A 24,723-nucleotide genomic window follows, 5' to 3' on the forward strand; every position below is an offset into this window, starting at 1 on the left:
TCCCTGATCTGTGGTAACTAAGAGTATTTTAAAGGTAATATAAAGGAGTGAAATTGACATTTTGAGGTTCAGTGATTGTTTACAGCCCTTGTTGTGACTATTTTCTTCCTACTTTTTGTTGAATTCTTTACTTAGTATAGGGTTAATCTTACGAGTATAAAGAAAACTGAAAATAGATCTTTATAAAAATTAAGAATGGGAATAGGAGAGGGAGGAGGAAGAAGGGTGCAGTCTTGGGTGGGAGGGAAGGTGGGGTGGGAAGAATCACTGTGTTCCTGAATTTGTACATATGAAATACATGAAACTTGTATACCTTAAATAAAATTTATAAAAAGATGACTAGCATGGAGAATGTATATGTATCTTTAAGAAACCTACAACTCAACTATAAAAAGACAACCCAATAAAAATAAGCAGAATACTTGAACTGACAAGATAGTTCACAAAGCAAGCTGTAGAAATGGCCAGTGAGCAAATGAAAAGTGTGTTCATCATTACTAGTATTTGGAGAATCAGACCTCCAACCACTACCTAGAATGGCTAAAGTTAACATCTGGTAGTTCAGAATGTTGGCGGAGACATGGAACTATGAAGAATCTGTCACACCACTGTCGGGAGTCTAAATTGGTACATTTCTTTGGGGAAATGTTTGGCATTTTTTAATTAAACAGCTTTACATGTACCTTGTGACCGAGCAGTTGCACTCCTGGGGTGTTTATTAGAGGAGTGATGATGTTTCTGAGCACGACGCTGTGAGTAACAGCCAGGTCACTGGGGAGCCACTCAGATGTCCGTCAGCAGGGAGTAAGTGGCACATTGTGCTGTGGTGGGCTGCTCCTTAGCAGTCAAAGAGAACCCGTGTCATCCACGAGAGTAGGGGCTGACGTGAAATAGGCAGACACGTGGCTGGGAAACCTGGCGAAAGCGGAGTGCCACGGGGCCACTCCGGGGAAGCTCTGTCACAGGTGGAACTAGATGGGTGCTGGTGAACATGTGATGTCCTATGTCCTCTGGTGAGGGCTCCCTGGGGACTTCCTAGGGGTGTTCTGAATCTTGGTGGGGTGTGGGCCACGGGGGTGTCTGGTGGAACCCTCTGACCTTGCATTCTGGGGGTTGCATTTCTCGCTGTTTGTTTGGAAATAGCTGGCTATTTGTTTGGAAAACTTAGACTAAAGGTGGTTTTCTGTCTGAGCTAGGTTCTGCCACATGACTTTGGCACTGGACGTTCTTGGGCTGTGGTTTTGAATCTCTTCTGCCATTGTCCTGAAGGTTCACTTTTAAGTGTGTGCACTGCCTTAGGCTTGTGTGAAGAGTTCCCTACTGATCCACAAAATGCAAGTCACACCCCAGTCAACAGTGCCACCGGCGTGGCCACCCAGGGAACCAGGCGGCAAGCCAGGGATTGCACCATGTGCCTCATCCTGTCTGCCTGCAATGAAGCCTTCTGTATGTTCACAAAATAAGTGATCTAATGCGAGTTTCTGTGTGGGATTAAACGTCTTTTTTTTTTTTTAAAAAGAAATTTATATAAGGTAAACAAATGTCACATATACAGATTTAAGAACATAATGATACAGCCTACCCTATCCTCCCTCCTGCCCTCCCTCCCTCCCTCCTTCCTTCCTTTTTCTTTTTAACTTTTGCAGTGGACGTTCTTTGGGTGTATTTTACAGTCACAAGCTTAACCCTCTATTAGGTAAAGAATTCAACAAGTAGTAAGTAGCGAAATCATTGTTTCTCAAGAGTATAGACCAGGGTTGTAAACAATAATCGAATCTCAAAATGTCAGTTTTGCTCATATACATTATATTTTTTGCACTCCATGTATTAGTTACCACAAATCAGGGAAAACATATGATGTTTGTCTTTTTGGGACATTTTCCAGTTGCATCCATTTTGACAGGATTTCACTCTTTTCTGTGTCTGAGTTGTAGCCCACAGCGTATATATACACTCCATGTCCTTTATCCAGCCATCAACTGATGAACGTCTGAGTTTAACATCTTTGAACGGTGGAAGGGCTTTGCTAGAGATGAACTTGTTCGTGTTTCCTGTGGAGAGCACTCTGGCTCTGTTCTTTTTAAGTTAAGAATGGACCATATATAATTTAGCAATGTTTCTCTGAAACACTCCAGATACAGCAGTGAACATAAATGAGCAATGTCTTTAGGAATTAAAATTTGTGCCCGTGAGTCTCCTGAGTGTGGCCTTCACATGTGACATATGTACTACATGTTTCTCAGCAAAGCTCTCTCTTTGAACCATGCCAGTGGCAGCTGCCTCTCCTCTTTGTGTGTGTGTGGGGGTATAAAATACATATGTAATATGTTCACAATATGATTATATATAAAATATTAAATATATATTTAAGATGTACTTATTTATTTGCAAGGCAGAGTGACAACACAAAGAGGAATCCACAGAGATCAAAAGAGATCTTCCATTTGCTAGTTCACTCCCCAAGTGGACCAACCTGAAGCCAGGGGCCAGGAACTCCATCCAGGTCTCCCACGTGGGTGGCAGGGGCCCAGATACATGGCTGTCATCAGTGGTTTTACTAGGTACATTAGCAGGGAGCTAGATTGGAAGTGGAACAGCCAGGACTTGAACCAGCTTTCCAATATAGGATGGTGGCAGCTTAACCCTCTTTGCCATTCTGGCCCCAACTTCCAAGTTCTAAAGGGAAGGTTCCACAGCTGTGTTAGGGTCAGAAAGATAGGCCCTCTCTGTGCACCTGACCACAGTAAACTGGTAACATCCCAGCGTGGAGTCTGTGACTGAGGGAGGCCCCACCTGCTGGATCTGCACCCCCAGGGCTGCTGGGAGGGGCTGGTCCGTCCTGGAAAAGACAGCTGGGAGGGCAGCCCCCACTCCTGGGGTGCGGGCAGCCTGAGGGCTGGGCGAGTGCATGTGTCCGGGGACCAGATCCAGCTGCTCTCTTGGCTTCAGGGCGACCATCTGGACCTACCGCGTGCGCTTCCTGGAGGAGCGGGCCCTCCCCCACTGGTCAGCATTCACCATCTGGAATGCGGGCAAGCAGGGGCGCAGGCTGTACAGGAGCCTCACTGCCGCCAACCAGCGCAAGGTAGTCCTCCCCCACCTCTGCCTGCTGTCCAGCCACATGGACCCTGGCCTGACCAGCAGCCATCACGTTCTCTGCCCATCCCCAGGTGGCTGCCTTCTGCGATGTGGATGAGAACAAGATCAGGAAGGGCTTTTACTGCTACGAGGACTCACAGGTGTGTGGGACTGCAGGGTGCCTCCCAGAGGGGTCCTCCATGCCAGTCCTCGGCCAGGGAGGACATTGGCATGGAGCCCTCCTCCCTGGGAGACCCTGACCCTGGCGGCGGGGGCAGGAGGGCTGATGCCCCTTTGTGTTCCTCCTGGGTCTGGGCCTCCAGGTTTATCCACCCTGGTTAGTTCTACAGGTGGCTGTGCAAAGTCTGGCAGAGTGGAAACCCTGATCCAGCCTTTTGTCCTGCCCCAAGTGCCCCTCCCCCCATCACAGCACCCACCCCTGGACAGTTCCTGCAGGGCTGACTCCATCTCTCTCCTGTCTCAGGAAAGGCCCAGGCCCCGGGTCCCCATCCTGCATTTTCGAGCTGCCCAGCCCCCCTTTGTCATCTGTGTGAAGCTGGTAAGTATGGTGGTACCGTGGGGGCTCATGGCTCTGCCATATCTACAGATGGTTGTGTGGTGTGGACCCTATTATGGGAGCAAGAATGGGGGTTCACTTGGCCACAGTCATTCACACCCTTCTTTCAGGCCAGCTCTTGCCTCACATTCACCGGGACACCCAGGGCTAGGACAGGAGCAGCAGCTGCCGCCCACACAGGGGTATCAGGAAGAGGTGGACACACCTGGACTTCCCGTGCGGCTGCTGTCAGGAGGCACCTAAACACTTGGACAGCTAACCCCGGGAGTCAGGAGGCAGCAGTCCCAGTGCTGCATCTGCAGGGCTGGCACTGCCGTTTTTCCCCTCTGCCCCGGCTCCGGCTTCACCGCCAGGCGCCTCAGAGGCCACGGCTGTTCAGAGTCTTCCTGAGCTTGTTCCTAAATCTCCTTTCTTGGGTTGTCTGGGTGCAGGGATTCAGCACTGTGCCAGTCTCCCACTGCGTGAGGCCTGACGTGCTTGTGGCAGGCGGCTGGCTGTCTCCAGTGTAGGCACTGAGCAGTGCTCTGTGCGGAGTGCCCCGTAGCCTGTGGGCGAGCGCTCCCTGGCTCGTGTCACTGTCAACGTCGGTTCTGGACAGTCCTTCCCCCGCACCGTGTGTTACCATGACACCAGCTTCCGGCTTGCGGTTGGGGCAGTCACCGGGGACCCATCCCATTTCTGTTGGGTCCTTGGTCCTCTCCTTTTGATTATTAGGAGTTTTCTGCCTGGTAATGGTGCTCAGCACCTCCAGTGACTCGCCCCATCCCAGAATTCACCTTGAGTTCAGGGTTGCCTGCCAGGTTTTATGGTGATGTGATAGATAGGAAGTCTTCCCTCAGGTGAGAGAAGCAGCACGGGGCCACGTCAGGCATCCCCTCCAGCCTGGGTCCACCTGGAGGTGAGCTGCACACTGTGGGCAGTGAACCAGGCTCCCTCTGTCCCGTGACCTGCCATTGTCCTAGGGCACTGCTGCTGGACAGCGCTCCCTGCCTGCCTCTGCTCTTGCACGTTGTCAGCTCCCTGAAAATCCCAGCTGGGAGCTTGGGAATGCCCACGTGGCTGAGTCCTTCCACGTCTTCCAGTTTGTTCCTGGGCGCCTCCGCAGTTCTGTTGCCCTAGTAAGTGCTCTTTCTCACAGCCTGTCTGCCTGCCCACTGTTGGCCTCCAGAACAGAGTTGGACTTGGCATTAGTTTGACAACCAGCTGGCCCCTCGTCACAGGGTGTGTTCTCTGGGATTTGCAGTGTAGACAGTGCTGCCGCCTGCCTGCCTCCCACCCCAGACAGTGGTGGGGCGTTGTCTCTGGTTTGCTCTCTTCTGTAAGTGCCCTTTATCCAGTGAAGGTCATGCCCTTTCACTCCTGGTTTAAGACAGAAAAACAGAAAGCACAGCTCGTCACCAGCTCCAATGTTTATCTGTGCTCTGCCCCATGGCACTGAGGCCTGAGCAGGCGGTGCACAGAGGCCACACTGTGGATGCTCCCCAACCAGTCTCAGCCCCTAACATGTGGCCAACTGGCAGGGCCAGAGTGGGCAGCAGGCAGCAACTGCCAGCTAGGGGAGTCCCAGTGCCTTGGGTGAGGTGGCCCGGCACACCCAGTCTCCAGGCAGGGGCTGGCTAGCTGATGAAGGGAGCCAGCCCCAGGTGTGAGGGCCTGGGGACACACAGATGGAGACAGAAGTGCTGCTTCCGGCAGCTTCCAGCTCATGAGGCCTGGCTGCTGGTCTTAGCAGGTTCTGATCCCAGATTCCAGCCCCAGGTTGGTGAGGTTGGCGTGTGCTTCTGGTTTGTGGGATTCTGTCTCACAGCAACAGGAAACTGGCCCAGGCCTGTGCTGGCAGAACCGTCAGAAACAAAACCTCATAAGAACCAACTCTTGGCAACTCATAATGCTGTGTGGACCCAAGAGTTCACTTCTCTGGGCTGCATCCGTAGCAGTGGGGTTGCTGGTCAGAGGTAGTTTGACGATTCTTTAAGGACCCAGCGAAGCGTTTTCCACCCCCGCCAGCCATGTGTGGGGTCTCCTGTTCCTCCACGTGCTCACTGGCACTTTTGTTTTCTGGTTTTTGTTCGACTGTAGGGTATGTTTGGCCTCTCCCTGATGATGAGTGACACTCAGCACTTTTTTTTTTTTTTTAAGATTATTTATTTATTTATTTGAAAGAGTTACAGAGAGAAGGAGAGACAGAGAGATCTGCATCAGCTGATGCACTTCCCAAATGGCTGCAACAGCCAGAGCTGGGCCAGGCCAAGGCCAAGAGCCCCAGGACCTTCTTCCAGCTCTCCCATGTGGGTGGCAGGGGCCCAGGGACTTGGCCTTCTGCTGCTGCTTTCCCAGGACATTAGCAGGGGCCTGGATTGGAAGTGGAACAGCCAGGACTTGAACCATATGGGATGTCAACACTGCAGGCAGTGGCTTAACCTGCTACACCGCAGCGCTGGCCCCACCCAGCACCTCCTCATGGCCTTCGGGGCCACCGAGCCTGCCTGGCTTTAGGGTTTCTGGTTTGAAGACAGTTCCAGAAAGGAATGCTCCTTTTAAGGCCAGGATAAACAAAGGTCCAAGTTGCCGGGGCAGTTAGGTGAGGAAGTTTACAGCTGAAGCAGGTGAAACATTGAGGGTCACAGGCGTGGGGCGTTCCAGGGGAGACGGCTGTTCTGAGTCTACTTCTCAGGGACCCAGAGTTTCTGTGAATCAAACCCACCCTGCTCATTGCTGCGCTCTGGGGAGTAGGCTTGGGGTAGAAGTGGGCTTCCTCTCACGGCCCCAGTCGTCTGTTTGTGGTCATGTCTCACGTCTTCTCCCAGAGGCCACATGCACGCATGTGTGCGCACACACACACACACACACACATTGGCCGCAGACCCCATGTGTGTTCCATATTTTGCTCTCTATGCCCTCTTAGAAGTGATTCTGTGAGAATCCACTGGCGCATCCCAACTGTGTTAGCTTTTTATTCAGGGAAATTTCCAGCCATTTCAGCAAATTTACCAAAGCAGTGGGAAAGCAAAGAGAAATTTAGGGGGATTTTGTGAGTCTCAGAATATGCCTACGCTCCATTTTATCAGGTGCATTCATGCCAGTTCTAATCATTTGCTGGTGCAGTGCTGCTGCAGGGGGGTCTGTGTTACCTCCATTCACCCAACGGGTTAGAAATGCAAGATTCGTCTGCCAGGACACAGCCAGACAGGAATGGTTTTGATCCAGCCGTGGGGGTTTGTGACTACTGACGCCCTCCCGGGACAGAGTGCAGGTCTTCGTCCCTCAAAGCAGAGGGTTAGGGTCAGGGTGATGCCAGGGGGGCAGGGAGTGCTTGGGGACTTGTAGCAAAGGGTCTCCCATGTTTACATGCTCCTGGTTCCCTTTCCAGCTAATTTTTCTTTTTATTAGACCATTTTTATTGACCTTTCAGTGTTTTTCTCAACATAATAAGGAAAAGAAACATTGGCAATTACAAATTTTTGTGTCATTTGATGATTGACTATGTTTATAAATTCAGGGTACTTTTGCCATATCAGTATAAACAAATTTACTGTCTACTGTGGCTTTGAAGTTTTATTCATCCCAAGATAGTCATCCTGGTTATAAAATTTAAAAACATTTCCAAGTTTGCTTCCAGGACTTCTTCTTCTTCTTCTTCTTCTTATTATTATTATTACTACATATTTCATTCAATTGGAATTCACTGTGTTGCAAAGGTTAGAGGTCCGAATGATTTTTTTCCTCTTGGATACCTATTGTCCCAGCACCAATTTTTAAGTAATGCATTCTTTCCAGTGACAATACGCCATGTGTCCAGGCAGGGCGTGGAACTTCTCTGCCTCTCATCTCCCAGGCACCACGAGTTACCACAGCTTCATGTAGTGACTGGTGGTGAGAGTAGTCTTCCTTACTCTTTTCCGTAATTTTTGTCACTTTTTCTTCTTCAGTAAATGTCTGTTGTCAACTGTCATACATTCAGAGAACATCCTGCGTGGGGCTGGCAGGCTGTGGCACGCGGGTCAAGGCCAAGCCTGCTTTGGTAGACAATTGTATTAGATCACAAGACAAGTAATGGCAAAGCCAGCAAACGTGTTTACCATGTGCTCCTTGACTGACAGCTGGCACTCCTTTGGGGAATGCAGCTGCCTGTGGGTTGAGCAGGTGCTAGGCCGGGCAGCCTGGCCAGTGGGGCCAGTGCTGTGGCACAGGTTACGCTGCCACTTGTGACACTGGCATCCCACTGGAGTGCCATTTCAAGGCCTGGCTGTTCAGCTTCTGATCCAGTTCCCTGCTGATGTGCCTGGGAAGGCAGTGGAGGGCCCAAGTGTTTGGGCCCCTGCACCCATGTGGGAGACCCAGATGGAGTGTCTGGCTCCTGGCTTTGGCCTGGCCCAGACCTGACTGTTGTGGCCATGGAAGCCCACTCTCACCTGCTTGCCTGATCACCCTGTGCTGTGCACAACACGCGTCCCTAAACCACAAGGTTTACTCCTGACTGTCCCTGTAGTCCACTTGAACGCAACAAAACTCTGCTGTTTCTGGTTCCTTTCACTCAACGTGTGAGGGGCGCACACGTGCCTGTGTGGCCTTGGACTGGCCACACTCAGGACCCAGCCTGAAGGTGGCTCCCAGTGCTGCGGCCACCATGGCTCTGCTAGGACCTGACAAGCAACTGCCTGTGTCTCCTGGGGCCAGCCCAGCGATGAGTCACGGGGGCAGCTGTGTCTTCAGCCCACACCGGATGATCGGGCTTTCCCACCTGCCGTGGGGAAGGTGTGCTCCGTGGTCGGGCTGTGTGTGCTGATGAGGCCGAGACTGTCCCCCTCATCTGCTGGACACTGGGGACGCCTTCTGTGGGATGTTTCTCACAATTCATAGGAGTTCTGACTTCTGGCTGCTGGCCATTGCTGGGTTTATGTCTTGCAAACGTGTTCCCCATTCTGTGGTCTGTCCACTCCTACCGGGACATGTCGACCTCCATTCCATCTGATTTTCATGGAGTTTTGTTTACTGTTGGGCCAGACTCCGGGCAGGCCTGGCCTCTGAGCCCCGATGTGTTGACAGAGAGGAGAGGAGGAAGAAGGGGGCCCGAGAGAGGACACAGGGCACACATTTCAGTCTTTTCCAGGCAGAATGGCCTTCACTGAAGTAGTTCTAGTCAGGGACCAGTAGTAATAGCAGTGACGGAGCCAGTACAGACTCCAACACAGCCTGGGTAGGGGTAGAGCCAGGCAGGACAGATGGATGAGTAAGGCCCAGTCTCACGTCCCCCGTGATGCTGCGCTCTGTGTCTTCAGGAGCCAAGTCCTCCAGGCAGGAGGAAGCCTGGGCAACAGGTGCTGGGGCGGGGGCACCTAGCTCCCCTGATCTTGTACTTCGCGGGCATTTGCTAAACCTGTGGGCCCAGGCAGGGGTGTCAGAGCTGGGCAGCCTGGCCAGACCAGTCCACAGGACAAGTATTTAGGCACCTGGGGGCAAGGCCTGGTTTGTCTGCTGCAAGGATGGGGGTGGCAGGCGGGAGGGATCAGGCAGAGCCAGCGGGCAGCCGGTGGCCCTGACACGCAGTTCCAGGAGCCTCCTCCTAAGGGGGTCACTGCATGGCGACTGGGCAGGTGTTGCCTGCAGGTACTAGGAGGTTGGGGCACGGGAGTGGGAGAAGGTGGGTCTGCCTTGGATGGCCAGGGGAGGGGCTGGGACCTCCTCAGACCCCTCCCACATACCCTAATGACTGACAGGACTAGTGTGTGAGCTGCACCAGATGCTACCAGCTCTGTGGCCCTTGCTGTCCTTCAGCCTCTCTCCTATTAGCAGAAATTGGACCCAGGCAAGCTCACACCCTCGCCCCAGCGGGAGGCTCTGCCGTGGCCTCCTGGAGCCACAGGGGGCTGGACCAAGCTGGACCCTCTGCTGTCTCCACAGGACCTCACAGGGGGCGAGTTTGAGGAGAACCTGCGGTCGCTGCACTTGCTCGAGGGCCGGGACTTCCTGCACTTCAGCTGAGGGCACGGCCCTCCAGGTGGGTCTGCTTGAGCCTCCTCGCTCGTCTCTCTGCCTTCCTGCATGTTACGTTCAGCCAGTTTTCACCGTTCCTTCTATTTTGATTCACAGTATGTCATTAACTTGCATTAACTATATTTCCATTATAATTTCATTTAAAGCCATGCATTTTTAGAGTGAGCCTGTTATGGGAAGTGTGCACACCGACGTGTCTACATCCTGCACACGCACCATTAGGGTGGCTTCTGTGTTTGCGCCATGCTTGAACACACCAGTTTCAGTAAAATGCACTCTGCGCGTGGACTAACCCATTTCCTCCTGCATGCTTTAGTGTCCTCAGCGGCAGTGACCCCGGGGCAGGCACACGTGGGACAGTCTGACAGCTTCCTGTTGAGCTGAAGTGGTCGTCACAGATCACTGTAGTCCACTGACAGAACCTGCCTTAAATTTACTCAGAGTATTTTTAAGATTTTTTTATTTATTTGAAAGGTTGAATGAGAGAGGTCTTCCATCCACTGGTTCACTCCCCAAATGGCCACAAAGGCTGTGGCTGAGTCAGGAGCTTCCTCTGAGTCTCCAGTGTGTGGCTCTCATTCAGCAACAGTAGCAGCTCAAGAGGGGGTCGCTGCCCACCAGGTGGTGTTGGGGGCACCCAAGGTCCTGTGAGCATGATGGGACCCTGGATGGACAGGGGTGGAGTTGCTAACGGGTTCACGTTTTACCCATATCATCTCCCCACCTCGCTCTAGGATGGACCAGTGCGAGCACCCACAGGGACAAAAGCAGAGGCCGTGTTTGCCAAGAACCCTCAGTGTCTGCTGTGCAGCGGGCACACGACATCATCTATAAGGTATGCCTGCTTCAAGAACAGGCCAGTCGTCTGCATCCCACATCACCCTGAGACACACACTGACAGTCCCCTGCAGGTGTGGCAGAGCTGCTGGCTGCACACACGCAGCGCCGTGGGCTTGTGCAACAGGCCCGTATGTGGAGGTGGGAGGGAGGCCTCCCACCACTCCTGCAGCTGGGGCTTAGCGGCTCCTCTGGCCTTTGTATCATGATGTCCATCTCGGCGTAGAAACGTGACTGGGGCCCACCCACAGCCTCGTCTCCCCGGGGGTCAGCTCTGCTGCTCTTGCATGCATCGGTCTCAGAGACAGACAAAGGCACCAACTGCTTGGTACATGATTTTATAGGAAGCGTGTTTGTGTGTAAGTAAAGCAGAAGCATCAACACCCAGATCCTCGAAGCACAGCGCCCTCTGCTGGGAACCTCGAGGCACGGTCACTGCAGGGCTTCGTGTTGACTGCCAGCGTGCACTCCTCCACTGGGGACAGGAAATCCTCCACCAGGCAGCTGGAGGGCTCGGCTCCCGGACCAGTGTCAGCAGGCCCCAGGCTGCAGACAGACAGGACAGGGTCAGGCTGGCCAGCACCATCTCCGCGTGCTCCTCTGCCAGGTCCCCAACAACTGGAGGGCAGTGCCTTGTGGGGAGGCTCACTAATTGCCCCCTGTAACCTTGATGAACACTTGAAGTTTTCCCTAATAAAAATGCAAAAAGCACACTGAACTTGCAAGTTTGATGTTGAGTTTGGCCTCTATGCCTCAGGAGACCGTGAATAACGCACGGCCTGCTGTTACCATGGCGTGAGGGCCTGGGTACAGCACTGGGAATGGAGACGGACAAAAATGTCAAATGACGACTAAATCAGTGCCCAGCAGAGAACACACAGAAAGTAGAGGGCAGGAACAACCAAGAAATGAAGGGGCTGAGAGGACCAGGCAAAGCTGGGCCTAGAAGATCCACCTTGCTCACGGGAGCCCCCTCCCCGGCAGCTGGGAGACCCCAGTGTCCATGGAGAGCCTGAGGGGGGCGGCAGAGCCACAACTGATGCTGGGATCCTCTTACCAAATCATCACCAACAGAAGAGCAGGGAGGAATGAAAAAATCCAAGCGAGGACAAGCAACGGTGCTAGGTGTGAGCCCACATCAGTGGTCACGTAGATGGATAAAACATCGCAGCTAACGCAGGTTGCTCAACTGGAGCAGAGGAGTGACCTGACCACGGACTGCGGATGAAGATGTACGAACGTGAAGCTGAAAGCGGTGAAGGCATGGAACAGGTATCACAGACCCAGGCAGCCCTGTTACAGACGGAGCCTGTCCACCAGCAGGACATGTCACAGCCTAGACTACAAGCTCTGGGTACACAGTTTCAAGAGTTTCATGAACACTGACGAGACTAAAGGGAGAAACGGAGGGCCACAGGGTCAAGATGGAGTAAGGTGAGCACAGCCAGACGGTTTGGTGGGGTCCTCGGTGGTGGCAGCGGCGGCAGTGGGGTCAGCTGCAGTGGGCCAAGAACTGGAGGCATCACCCCACTGTACAACAGAGCCGAGACACACGAACTCTAACCACAGCCACCACCCTGAAACCACAGCTTCCCAGAGCAGAGGCTGCTGGGCCATAACCTGTAGGCACTGAAGCAGTCAAATTTGGCAAATTTCCTCTACACCTTACTTTGCCTCCATAAGCAGCCCAGGCTCTGGAGGGGCTAGTGGGAGCTTCTACACCCAGGGGCCTCCTCTCCAGGGAACTTACACAGCTGTGCATACACACTGCACACACAGTGAGCTGCCCCCACAACCGCACATGTGAGGGCAGAGACTGGGGGTTCACCCACATCCTGCCCGCACACCAGCAGAGCCCCAGGAGAGATGCTTGAATGAGAGTGTGCGACCGAGGCCCTCTGAGGAGGACGGCATGGACAGAGGTCCTGGAGGAGCCGGAGCTCTGGAACCCTCACTCCAGCAAACGTTCGGCAGCAGCTGGCAGCCAGGATGCTGTGTCCTCATTCAAGGTGTCAAGGTCCTGTGACTGCACCCAGCACACGGCCCGACAGACACGAGAAACGTGAGTAAGCACAGCGCCAGGAGAAAGCAACACCAGGATCAGATTCAGCCACGGCAGACGTCGGAATTACCAGACCAGGAATTTAACACAACTGTGATTAATCATCCGTGGGCTCTAATGGATAAAGTGGGCCATGCAGGAGCCAACGGGTAAGAAGACGCAAGTGCTCAGAGTCCACGTGAAATGCTACTGATGAAAAGCCAGGGAGCCAGGTCAGCACGAGGGGTCCAGAGACACTTCCCAGACTATGCAGAACCCAGGGACAGTGACAAAAATAGGTGTAGCGGCTGTTGGTGAAACCACCGCCTGTGACTGTGACGCCGGCATCCCACACAGAGTGCCAGTCCAAGTCCTGGCTGCCCTGCTGCCACCCACGCGGGAGAGGACGGTGGAATTCCTGGCTTTGGCCGTTACAGCCGCATGGGGAGTGAACCAGCCCTCCACTCTTCCTGGGTTGCCCCCTCCCCCACTTCTTTTTAAAGATGCACATGCGGCGTGTCTCCTCGGTGAGTAGACCCCCTACACTCCCGGAGGACCAGCGTCACAGCTGCCAGTGCTGCCCGAGTCAACATTCGGGCTGCATGTGACCTCAGCCCCGCTCCAGCCAGCTCCACGCTGCACGCCAAGTTGGTGCTGAAAGCTTTATGGAAATAAAAGAGCCAAGAAGAATCAGGTACTTGAAGAAGGAACACTGGGGGAACTGACACTCATGACCCAGGACGAGCCCACGCCTGGGATACGGAGGGGCAGAGATCCATGGGCCAGGACAGGGAAGACAGCCTCTCTCTCATGTGCTGTCACCTGACTTGTCACTTGGTACCAAGAGTGCAGTCGGCTCAGCTGGACACAACCCCCCTCACCCCCGGGCAACAACCATCAGCCTGGGTGGACTGTCAGTTTCTGTGTTAGAAAAAGCTTTCGGGAAAACCAGGAGGTGGAGTGACCTCAGAGTAGGCAAAGGTTTCTCAAGCAGGAGACGAGACTAAATAAAGAAGGGTCTGGCAGGTTGGAATGTGTCAGACCGAGGGAGAAGGGTGCCTGGAGCAGACGACGCCGACGGGCACCTAGCACACAAGGGCTGACAGCACGGACAGCCGAGGGGAAGAGTGTGTGTGGACTACACGGAACCTCAGGAGCCACAGCTGCAGACACCAAGGCCTTGGGACATGGAAGGCGGAGAGTGAGGCGGCTGCGATGGACACACTGCTGTCAGGGAGGCGACAGTGGAGGCGGCACAGGAAAGATCAGAGCGGGGCTGGGGGAGTCTCGAGAGGCAGGATGAGGGGCCGTGCGGCTCGAGGCACATGACACAGTGGGAGGAGCATCTCGCGTTGGCTGGTGCCCAGTGGCACTGCAAGTCGAGAGGCGTGCTGACAGGCACGTGTGTGACAAGTGCGGAGGCCTGGGTGTGCTCGGAGCAGCACCCTCAGCACCCAACAGCTGGCCCGGGCCAAGTGTGCTCCGAGTTCCCAGTGCCTGCAAGACCCCCAGACCCCCACTTGCTTGTTCTCTTGGCTGCGGAAGGAAGAGCCACGCGCCCTCAGCTCTGCCACTCCCGGGAGCAGACAGGCGAGGACAGGGAGCACGGTGGCCCTGGAGTTGGAGCCTCGCAGGCCAGGGGCAAGCAGCTGTGTTGCTCACACAGCCCACCCGCCCACCCAGGAGGACCGGATTCCCCAGGGGTCTCACGAGTGGGCAGCGTGGGTTACTCGGGTTTACCTTGGAGACCAGCTGTGGTCTGGGCACGCTGAGGAGGTCACACAGGCGATTCCGCTGTCCTCTCACGACTGGGAGCTCTGCCTCCCTGAGGAGGAAGAGAGCCGTGAGGCCCCAGCACCAAACCTGCACTTAGCACCAACTCCCAGGGACCCTCTGCCTGCTGGGCAGAGGCCCTGTCACCCTGGATCCCAGAAGAGACACCTTCGGAGGTGGCTGCCCTCCCCCGCCACTGCTGGGAGAGGGGCCGCGGCCAGACCCAGGGCACAGTGTGGGGGGAGGAAGGGCCAGGGAGGCACAGACTTCATTATGGCTTTTTTCTTTTATTTAAATAAGTTTTATTGGAATTCAGCTATGTATTATTTTCATTGAAAATGAAAGCTAAGCTTAGCAATGCCATGGAGAAGTCCTGGGTGTGTTTCTTTTATGTAACAGGAAAAGCTACATTATTTGAAGTTTTCCAGAAACCCCCAGCACTGGCACGTGTGGTACTGACAGCGCGGCCCTCGCTCCCCCTGCCCGTTGAAGCAGACTCTCAGGATCTGGCCGAGAACGGCCTCAGGGCCCAGTCAGTCACCAGGCTTTGCACACCTTGGCTGCAATACCAGGTGTTCTTCCAGGGAGGCAGAAATGGGAGTGACCGTGGCAGTGATGGCCCCGCCCTCAGGGAAACGAGCAGGCCACCCCGTGCACCCTCACCTGCTGAGCAGGGTGTGTGGACCCTGACAGACCTGGTGCTGGTGTCTGGGGCCGGCACAGAGACCCCGACCCTTGGTGTCCAAATGCCTGTGTCATCTGGGTACCACCTGACCTCTCTGCTCCCATTTTTGTCTAAGATGGGAGTGTCGAGACCCCTCCCCTGTAAGAGTGTGTGAGTGTACGTGAGTGCCCAGGTGAGCAGGTGACAGTGTGTGCCTGTGTGCCCAGGAGCATACAGTGATGTCCAGTGTGGCTGCGTGTATATGTGAGCGCATGGATGCAGGTAAATGTGTATGTGAGCATCTCTTGTGTGCACATGTATGTGAGAGCGTGCACTGGCACCTGGCGCACAGCCCGCATCACCAGAGTGCTTACTGCTGCCGTCACGGTGATCACCAGAACTGCTTCCAAGACCTCTCGGCCCAGCACACTGGACCCCCAGCCTGCAGCTCTTCTGCTCCTCCACCCACCCACTCCTCCCCACTGCTGACTGGCGGTGGGAGGACTCCCCGCTCCTTTTTGTCTCTGAAGCCGCACGTGGCCTCAGTAACTCAGTGAAGACCCAGGGCCCTCCCCAGGGGAGTCGGGGTCACTCACCCCACCATGTTCTAATGGAACAGCAGCACACAGAGCCAAGGAGCCTGCCGCCAAGGGGAAGAACCGCCAGCCCTCCACAGAGAAACGTCTGTGGGAGCCAGCAGTCTGGCTGTGGACAGCCCAGGAGCCCGGGCACCCACAGCTGGGACTCCGCCTCTTCCGTCAGAGGTCTCAGGAGAGCCTGGTGCACTCCGGGAAAGAAGGGAGGGGCCCCCACTCACCACGCCGTGTCGCTGAGCACCGCCATGACCTCTTCCAGGACGTCCACATCTACCACGTCGCTGTAGGTGAGCACCGTTTCGTACACCTGGCTCGCTGTGGTCTTGCGGATCTGGGGGGAGAAGCACACGAGGACATAGCAGAGGTAACGGGAGTAGGGGTGCCCCCACTGCCCACCATGTCTGCGACAGCTGGCCAGGCCACTCCCTCACTCCACTCCCCCGCCCAGAGGAAAACCACCCCACCGACTTGCTTTTCTGCCTGTGCCATGCTGGTAACATCTCATGGGTGGGGGTCTCAGAATCCCCAGGCCTCCCCGAGTCCCTCAGCCAGCAGGTTAGGACCCGAGAGGTGGTGTTGCTGACAGCCCCGGAGGGTGCCGAGGCTGGCACTCCAGCCACCTCTCTAAGAAACACTACCTCGTGCAAAAGATTTTTACCTTGTAGGAAAATGCCACCTGTGGATCTTGGAAAGAAATCCCGGGGGACCTAACCCTGGGGCGGGGTTCTGGGTGCAGGAGCCCCTGGACTGGAGCCAGCAGAACCCAGAGAACCTGCTGCCTCTGCTTCCGTGGCCTGCACTCACAGAGCATCCTGGGCCACAGGTGGACGCCACCCAGCCGCGCACTCACCACAGGGAACGGGTGGCACAGCAGGAGCAGCAGCTGCAGGAACACCTTCTTCCTCACGTCACCACGGAACTGCACCATCCCACAGAACCTGCACACAGCCAGAGAGCAGCCCGTGAGCGCCTGCTGGTCTGCACCGTGTGTGCGTGGGCACACTGCTTGTGTGCAGGCATGGCAGGCCAGGGAGCTGGTTCTGTGCCTGTGGAAACCGCCTCACTTCAGGACTTCTCTAGGGCCTTCGTGACACCCCACACCCCCACCCCGGCACAGCAGCCAGCCTGGTGCCTGTGTGCCAGCAGGAACGGCTGGGTCACCATCACAGCCCGGCATGGCTGGCAGCCCCACTTGCACTACGATTATTAAAAACAGACCCCAGAACACACCATTTAGGCGGCCTTAGGACTAACCGTAACTACTGGAGCCACCGAGCCCCTCCCCTCGCCGCCTGGGACAGGCTCGACTCACACAGCCGTGACTGAGTGGAGCTTCTGGACGTCTCTGGACTTGCTGGTCTCTTTCTTACAGAGCGCGAGCAGCCGCACACAGAAGGGGTGGCTGGAAGGAGAGCAGGCGCTCAGGGCTGTGCCTGTGGCTTCTAGGGCAGCTGCTGCCACCAAGTGACTAGAGGCCAGCTCCAGTGACACCGAGGTGACAGGAGCGGTAACTGCTTGGCAAGCAGACAACCACCGCCCACGTCCCCACCCTGCTGCTCACAGGATCAGAGCCACAGGCAGCCCCGTCTACACCACACCCCAGGCGACCTGGGGCTGGTTACTACCACGTCAGCTGTGTCAGCAGCTCCCAGGGAAAACCACATCCCCTTGGGAGGAAGACCCGACGAGGAGCTCACAGCCACGTCCCTTCCAGACCCTCACGGTCGTTCAGAGTCCCCATGCCGCTGGTCTGGCCCCATCTGGTGTTGCCACACCCATTGTGATGCTCGCTGAGGACCGAGTGACCACCATGTCCATCACTGGTCCTCAGCCTCTGGCTCCTCTCACCCAGACTTCGCCAACCCTGTGGGCCCTGTGCAAGCCGGAGCCACGCACTTTCTTCCCTCAGGGAAGTGCAGCTCCATCCTTGGGCTGCTCGGCACTTGGCCTGCAGCCGGCCCCACTTCTTCTCTCCCACACTCCTCACCAGAGCAACCCGCACATCCACTGGTCCATGTGCACCCAGCAGTCCCCAGCCCCTCTGCCACTAGCTGGCCACATCACTGCCAGCTCACCCGGACCTGTCCCTGCCCAGGGTCTGTCCTCAGACTGGGGCCTTGGCTACCACTGGGGGGTGCCAGGAGGCTCAGCCTTTCTGTTTCAAGTCTTCAGCAGCAATAGGACCAGACCTTGACCCTGACACAGGCAGAGGCCCACGCTCTGGGCTGTCACCTGGACAGTGCAGCCCAGGCAAAGGGCCAGATGCACACAGGCCTCTCAGCTGAGGCTGGGGCTGGGGCTGCGTCCCAGTGGTCTGGATGGCCCAGAAATCCCTCCAGCCTGGAAACGGGAACAAGGCACCCTCAGGCATACAGAGGCTGAGGGCCCCACGGGAGCAGACAGAGCTGTGCCCACCTGCTCTGCCTGCAGGGGGCCCCAGCTCTCACCAGGGGTCACCATGACCCTTGTTCACCCACAGGCCCTCTGTGACTCTAGTCCCACCTGCCAGCACCCACCCAGACACCTCAGCTGCTGGCTGGACTCTCCCAGCTGCACAACAGGTGCCATGGCAGGAGCCTGCCTGGCCCCCACTCCTTCCCCTCGATGCCTGCTGGCTAGATCTACAGTCTGTATAAAAGCTGACTCTGTGTGCACTAAAATTGTCTCCAAGAATTCTGATCTCTGGAACAAAGTATTTTTTCTTCAAAATTGAGCTTCTTAGGTGTAACCAGGAAAGAGATGTTGAGTAAAAGCCTCACTTCTCCTCTGCGGTGAAGACCTCAAAGCACCCGTTGGCCAGCATCTGGTCGAGCATCTTCAGCAGCGGCACGGACACCCTGAGGGGAGAGGAGGAGCCGTGAGACCACGGACAGCGCCGGGAGGAGGAGAGGCCACGGACAGCACTGGCTGGAGAGAGCAACAGCGACCTGGGTGCCAGCAGGAAGCACCAGAGGGTCAGGGGAACCCTGAGCCACTGGGAAGAGAATGAGCCTGAGGTTGATTCAGAAGCCACGGCAAAATCGACACCCCCAAGACAGCGTGGGGCTGGGCAGAGAAAGGTGGGAGCACGGGGGAGTCCACAATAAACCTGCACGTCTGTGACTCCCACAAAGACCAGGGAAAGCCTCCCAGCAGGCGGTTCTGGGCACAGGGGCTATGGTGCAGCGGGTTCAGCCCCGTGACGCGGGCATCCCAGATCAGAGCTCCGGTTCAAGTCCCAGCTGCTCTGCTCCCAATCCAACTCCCTGCTAAGGCACCAAGAGGGCAGCAGATGATGCCTGTCACCCACGTGGGAGACCCAGATGGAGCCCCAGGCTCCTGGCTAGAGCCTGGCCCCATCCTGGCCATCGTGGCCATTTAGGGAGTGAACCAGCAGATGGAAAATCTATCTCCTCTGTCACTCTGTCTTTCAAATAAATAAATCTTTTAAAAAACATAAACACAAGTACTGACCACACATGCACACAAAGAAAACTGAAAACAGCAGTTAGCAAATGTAAAACCTGAAACCATGATCTGTGAGCTCAGAGCAGGCAGATTCTCAGACGCGACCTGGAAACCACAGGCCACAGAACACGCGGACACACGGATCTGGTCAAGGTGAGGGAAACGACAGGGGACAAGCCACAGCCTGAGAGACACCTGCCAATCAGCGGCTTGACAAAGGGTCCGTCTGGTGCATATAAACGGAGCGGCGAGGCACACAGACGGCGCCCCGAGGCTCCGCGTCGTCACCAGGGGAGTGCAAGCTGAAGCCACTGGGGGACCCACAAAGCAGGGGCTACAATGAGAAAGACCCCGTTCCAAGTGCTGGTGAGGACAGGGGACGAGTAGCACTCATGACGCCACCAGCGGGGATGCTGGGAAAACGTAGAAAACATTCACTGCCCCATGACCAGCCACTCCACCCCTCGGAACCAACTGACAGGAAGTCCACACAGCAGGTGAGGTGCCTGCTGGGCGGCTGGCGGTGGGAACAGAGGCGCCAAGCGCAGTGACCCCCGATGGAGAGCCGGCTGGACCAGCACGTTTCCTGTGGCTTTCTAACAGCCCAGATGGAAGCCGCCCAAATGCCTGTCCACGGCTGAATCGTGGTCCATCCCCAGGACACAGCTTGGCAAGTGACACGCAGTGGACAACACAGCCAGCACACAGGACACATGCCACGTGGTCCCACTCAAACAGAATCCCAGGAGACGCTAACAAAGCCACGGTGGCTGCGATCCTCACTGTGGGACACTGGTGTTCACAGGTGCATGTGTCACCCACGATGCGTGGCTTACCACGTCCCTCCTCCCTCAGCAGAGAGGTGCACAGGAAGAGACACGGCCGCTGGCTGGGCTCCGTGTGCTGAGGGGACACCAAGGACCCAGGCCCCTGGAGGGCTCCGGGGGAGACTCTCAGTTGATTTGGAACCTGTGGGGTCTGCACCCCACCTCCATGTGAAACAGCTAAAATGCTGCAGCCCAAACAGTGAGGAAACCGTCCCGTTTCTCGAAGCCACGGTCCCGCCCACAGGCGCTCAGGAGCACGGGCAGCCCCTGACAGACGAGAACCACGTCCCATATCCTGGGTCCTTGTTCACCATCTTTGAAATGGACAGCGCTGGCCAGGAGAGGGCCCCAGGGGAGCCAGTGCCCACTCCCAACAACTGGCAGTGGCTAGCTGCCCCTGTGCAACTGTGCCGCCCCTCCCCCTAAGGCCCTGGAGCCCGTGGACACAGGGTGCGAGTCTTCCATGCCGCCCACACCTCCACACACCTGTCATTCAGAAGGTGGTCCTCAAAGACCTGCAGGAGGGTCTCGCTGAAGCTGCCCAGGGCCTGTGGGTCACTCTGGATCCCCTTCATGTACTCCAAGAGGCTGTGCGTAGACTGCCTGACCTGTGACACGGAGATGACACCGTGAGGCAGCAGCACCACCACCCCCGCTGCCCAGGGCTGAGGTGACAGTGACAAGGGCTGTAGCCCCTCGGCCGGCACGGACACCAAGCACGACAGCAGAAGGGGCTGGCTGCTGACGGCCGTCCTGTCAGGGCTGCGTGACCGCCAGCAAGCTGAGTGCCCACGGGACTGACCCCAAGGCACTGGCGCGAGGTGGGTCTGGAACCCCACTGGGGACCATGAGGGACACACTGGCCCCGGGATGTCCACTAGAGCATTCTCTGGGCTTTTATGCATGTTATAAAATTTCCCAAAGGAAAAACATAAGACAAATGAGCTGCTCCTTAGGCGGCAGCAATGATCTGCTAAAAATATAATAGAAAAACGTCAGTACTCATTTCTAACAGCAAAACTTCAAATGCTGTAAAGAAACGTTTCAAACTGCATGTCCAGATTTGGAGCAACACGTCATGAGCAAGGCCACAGAAGGCCACCAAAGCATCAGCCACACCTGTGCAGGTGGGGCCACAACTTGGCTCTCTGCACAGTGTTCCTGCAGGAGAGGGTGGTAACAGCTCACAGGGCCGCTCCACCTCCCCAGCCCCGACCCCCAGAAGAGTGCCCGGTGCCAGCCCGGCCCTTTGCCTCCTCACCGTGGACGCTGTCAGGCCACCCACAGACACAGCCAGGCCCAGCAGGACGTGGTAGCGGTAGGCAGGCAGCCCCAGCAGCTGGGTGATGAGAGGGAAGGCCTGGGAGGGTGCGTTCCAGTTCACAGAGGCCATGTCAGACCTGCAGGGGGGCAGCACCGTGAGGCCGCGCTGGGGGCCAGCGTGTGGGGAGCCCACCCCCACAGTACCTGGGAAACAGCCTTTCCAGGTCTCCTCGGTGAGGCACGTGGGGGATGGGAGGGCTGTCAAAGTGCAGGAGCGTCAGGAACACGCGGGCAGCGTGAGCACGGAACCTGTCAATCTTCTCGCTCGCCTGCTGGGCCACACAGCACATGATCCGCTCACAGCTGTAAGCGAGACCAGGCACCCTCAGCACAACCCCGCTCCCTGGCCAGCAGGGGACAGAGGCTGGGGGCCACTTTCCCAACCCAGAATCCCCATGTGGTGGGTGCACAGCCCATGTGTGCTCAGTGCATGCTGATGAAGAAGCCATTACAGGGTGGGTGTGGGGTCCCAGGCGGGGTGAGAGCAGAGAGGAAGGAGGGGGAGATGGCAGGGAAGAGGCGGGAGGCACTGAAGACCTGGACCAGGAGTCGCCCCAGTGGGTGCTCTGACGGCAGAGCCGACAGCCTCAGCAACACAGCAGTGGCAGGGGGAGGGAGGCCAGCAGCCTGGGGCGCCGAGCAGAGGGTCTTGAAGAGGGGTCCAGGGCAGGGCAGCAGGGGCTGAGAGGTTAGTGTGGGGAGAAGGTGCCCCCGTGACACTCACACGTGGGCTTCAATCAGCTCGGGGCAGCTCTGGGCCAGCAGAAGCGTCAGGTCCATCAGGCTGGTCATGGCGGCCTCACGGACCCTGTAGGGTGAAGACACGCAGGGAAGATCCATGTGGGAGGGGATTCCAGCCGCCTGAGATGGACCCACGCACACGCCACATGGGGCCCATCTCTGAGGAATGTCAGAGACCCCCCTGCATGTGGGGAGACTGCCAGCCACACGCAGGGCCCCAGACGTCCGAGCACCCCCCTCTACAGGAAGCGTCCCCTGGAGGAGGCCGAGTCTGCACCCCGGGACACTGTCCGCACACAACAGGTGATTTTCCCATGAGCCTTTACAACAGGAGTCCCCCAACATGGGCCAGTGGTGCTGCCTCCGCTGTGCCATGGCGCCCTCCCTACAACGCGGTGTGTGTTAAAGACAGCGAAGCCTACTGCCTAACTGTAGGCAACAGCAGCCTGAGCCTCCAGGGCACAGCCCCTGGTCACTCCTGCTCACAGAGTCAGCGCTCCGCGCCCACGCTGGGTCTGTGCTACGAGGCCAGGAGGTCCTGAAGAGGGAGGGCACCCAGGCTGGCAGGTCCACAGCACACGCGGGCTCAGACAAGGCCACCAAAGGGCCACCCCCACTGCTGCAGAGGGACTGGACAGGGCAGGCCAACAGCACCCGCACTGCTGCAGGACAGGGGCTGCCCCGGAGGGCGAGGCTGGGCCCCCTGTGAGGACCTCACCAGCCACAGAGCACACGCAGCTGCTCACTGGGCGGGGGCTCAGCAACATGCTGCGGGGGCCCTGGGGTGGGCGGGGTCCCCACACTGCAAAGCACTGTGGGGAGACCTGGGGAGGGGGGCATATGCTACAAGTGGGGTCCCAGGTCTGCACCGTGCGGCCCGAGGTGAGGCTGCACACAGCCGGCAGAGCACACCCAGGGGCCCCAGGAGGCTGTGCCACATCCACCATGGCAGATAGCAGCCATGCCCGGTCTCCACCACAGGCGCCAGAGCCCACGGCAGGCACCTACAGTGGCACAGTGGCCTGAGACGGCGCTTCTGCGTGCAGACCAGGTCCCGCCTTGAGGCCACTGGCACAGTGGAAAACCACGCGACACGCAGGGACACTCGGCAGACGAGTGCCGCCCTTACCAGGCTCCCATGTCGCCCCTGCTGTCCGTGGTGTAATCGTTCATACAGCCCAGCAGCGCACAGTACACCTGGGACACGTTCTCTCTGCACAGAGCTTCGTCCGGGGCGCCCTCTGCTCTCACACCCACTGTCTGGCAAACGCTGCCGTGGAAAACGTGAGAGGTAAGTGACAGCGCACGCCCGTGGCCTGGCAGCCTCTTCCTGCCGCAGAGCCCCTTGCCCAGGGCGTGGCCAGTCCTCCAGCCTCCACACTGAGGAGGGGGCTGACACCAACTTCAGGAGCAGGAGTGGAGCTGCCTGTGCAGGCGGGCACGGCCAGTGTGCCAGTGCCCGGCCCCACACCGAGGTCACCCAGGCCAACTCAAGGGAAGGGAACGCTCTGTGGGCCGGATGTCTGTCGTGAGCAGGACTCACTGCTAACGAGCCTCCGCACAGAAACATTGAGAACTCTGAAAGAGGAAGAACTAGAACATAAAATATACACTGCTCCGTGCCTGGGCTCCTGACAGCGTCCGGTGCTGGGCTCATAGACTCACCTGGAGATCGCCTTCAAGCCGTCTCTCCTGGACTCAGCAAAGCTCACGTCCCCGGGAGAAGTCTGGGTAACAGCTCTCAAGCCTGCAAGAACCTGAAAGCAGTGAAAAGCCACCGTGGCGCCACCACCTGTGGAGCAGCGAGGCCTCAGTCCCCAGCTGGCTGGCAGCACCCCCCTCACAGCCACAGGCCCGGCCACAGCTTGGGACGGACTCACAGAGCCTGCGGCCCATCCACTGCCAAGTCCCAGCCTCGCCCTGGGCAAGGTTCCCCTCTGTCCACTCCTGGACCTGGCAGAAGACAAATGAAGATGTGCTCCTCCCAGGCTCTGTCTCTGTGTCTGTCCACACATCGAGGGTTTCAGACACAACAGCAGCTACGTGGGCTCAGGGCGAGGGAGGGCACCAGGGTTTGTGCGGGAACGACCATGCCCACAGCCTGTTCCTGCCTCGGGTCAGGTTTGGCAGGGAGCAGCTGGGACAAACAGGACTCTGGGGCCAGCGCTGTGGCACAGTAGGCTAAGCCTCTGCCTGCAGCATCAGCATCCCATATGGGTGCCCATTCATGTCCTGGCTGCTCCACTTCCAATCCAGCTCTCTGCTGTGGCCTGGGAAAGCAGTGGAGCATGGCCCAGGTCCTTGGGCCCCTACACCAGCATGGGAGACCTAGAAGAAGCTCCTGGCTTTGGATAGGCATAGCTCCAGCTGTTGCAGCCAATTGGAGAATGAACCAGTGGATGGAAGACCAACCTCTCTCTCTACTCCCTTTCTTCTCTCTCTTCTCTCTCTCCTCTTTCTCCCCCCTGTCTCTGGAACTCCGCCTCTCAAATAAATAAATCCATCATAAAAAAACAAAACCCACAGGATTTGGTGGTGGTTCGGTGGGGAGGGAAGACGGGCTCAGGGGACGAGGCCAGCAGGTCCTGCCAGGAGCTCAGCACGAGGACTGTGCTCACTGAGAGGCTGACAAGGGGCAGCCAGTGCAGCGATGGCAGCTGGAAGGAGGCAGTGAGGCTTAGGGGCTCGGGAGTGGTGGGGATGCGAGCGTCCCCTGCGGGGCGAGGGCCTGCGAGCAGCCGCAGGTACGAGTGCCTCTGCAGTTGACAGCAGAGGGGAGATCTGGGGGCTGGGTGAGGGCCCTAGCCAGCACACCCTGCAGATCC

The 24,723-nt window shown here is 57.0% G+C and overlaps 2 protein-coding genes across 5 annotated transcripts in view; one reads left to right on the top strand and one right to left on the bottom strand.

The window, feature by feature from the left end:
• B3GNTL1 (UDP-GlcNAc:betaGal beta-1,3-N-acetylglucosaminyltransferase like 1) overlaps positions 1-10,724 on the top strand; it is a 91,374-nt gene extending 80,650 nt beyond the window's left edge. For all 4 annotated transcript variants that reach the window (XM_062175523.1, XM_062175524.1, XM_062175525.1 and 1 more), the window contains 5 exons: positions 2,950-3,085; positions 3,171-3,239; positions 3,563-3,637; positions 9,557-9,653; positions 10,384-10,724. In XM_062175523.1, coding sequence (XP_062031507.1) covers positions 2,950-3,085; positions 3,171-3,239; positions 3,563-3,637; positions 9,557-9,637 — 361 coding nt within the window. In that variant the 3' untranslated portion in view covers positions 9,638-9,653; positions 10,384-10,724. The remainder of the gene's footprint in view (positions 1-2,949; positions 3,086-3,170; positions 3,240-3,562; positions 3,638-9,556; positions 9,654-10,383) is intronic.
• Positions 10,725-10,808: 84 nt separating this feature from the next.
• TBCD (tubulin folding cofactor D) overlaps positions 10,809-24,723 on the bottom strand; it is a 176,669-nt gene continuing 162,754 nt past the window's right edge. Inside the window, exons 28-39 of the mRNA XM_062175522.1 lie at positions 23,564-23,655; positions 23,028-23,168; positions 21,882-21,965; positions 21,302-21,460; positions 21,096-21,234; positions 20,321-20,442; positions 18,320-18,397; positions 16,873-16,962; positions 16,411-16,498; positions 15,782-15,891; positions 14,268-14,352; positions 10,809-11,032 (exon numbers count right to left, since the gene is read on the bottom strand). Coding sequence (XP_062031506.1) covers positions 11,018-11,032; positions 14,268-14,352; positions 15,782-15,891; positions 16,411-16,498; positions 16,873-16,962; positions 18,320-18,397; positions 20,321-20,442; positions 21,096-21,234; positions 21,302-21,460; positions 21,882-21,965; positions 23,028-23,168; positions 23,564-23,655 — 1,203 coding nt within the window. The 3' untranslated portion in view covers positions 10,809-11,017. The remainder of the gene's footprint in view (positions 11,033-14,267; positions 14,353-15,781; positions 15,892-16,410; positions 16,499-16,872; positions 16,963-18,319; positions 18,398-20,320; positions 20,443-21,095; positions 21,235-21,301; positions 21,461-21,881; positions 21,966-23,027; positions 23,169-23,563; positions 23,656-24,723) is intronic.

The sequence above is a fragment of the Lepus europaeus genome, chromosome 18 (assembly GCF_033115175.1).
Source record: "Lepus europaeus isolate LE1 chromosome 18, mLepTim1.pri, whole genome shotgun sequence".
NCBI lineage: Eukaryota > Metazoa > Chordata > Mammalia > Lagomorpha > Leporidae > Lepus > Lepus europaeus.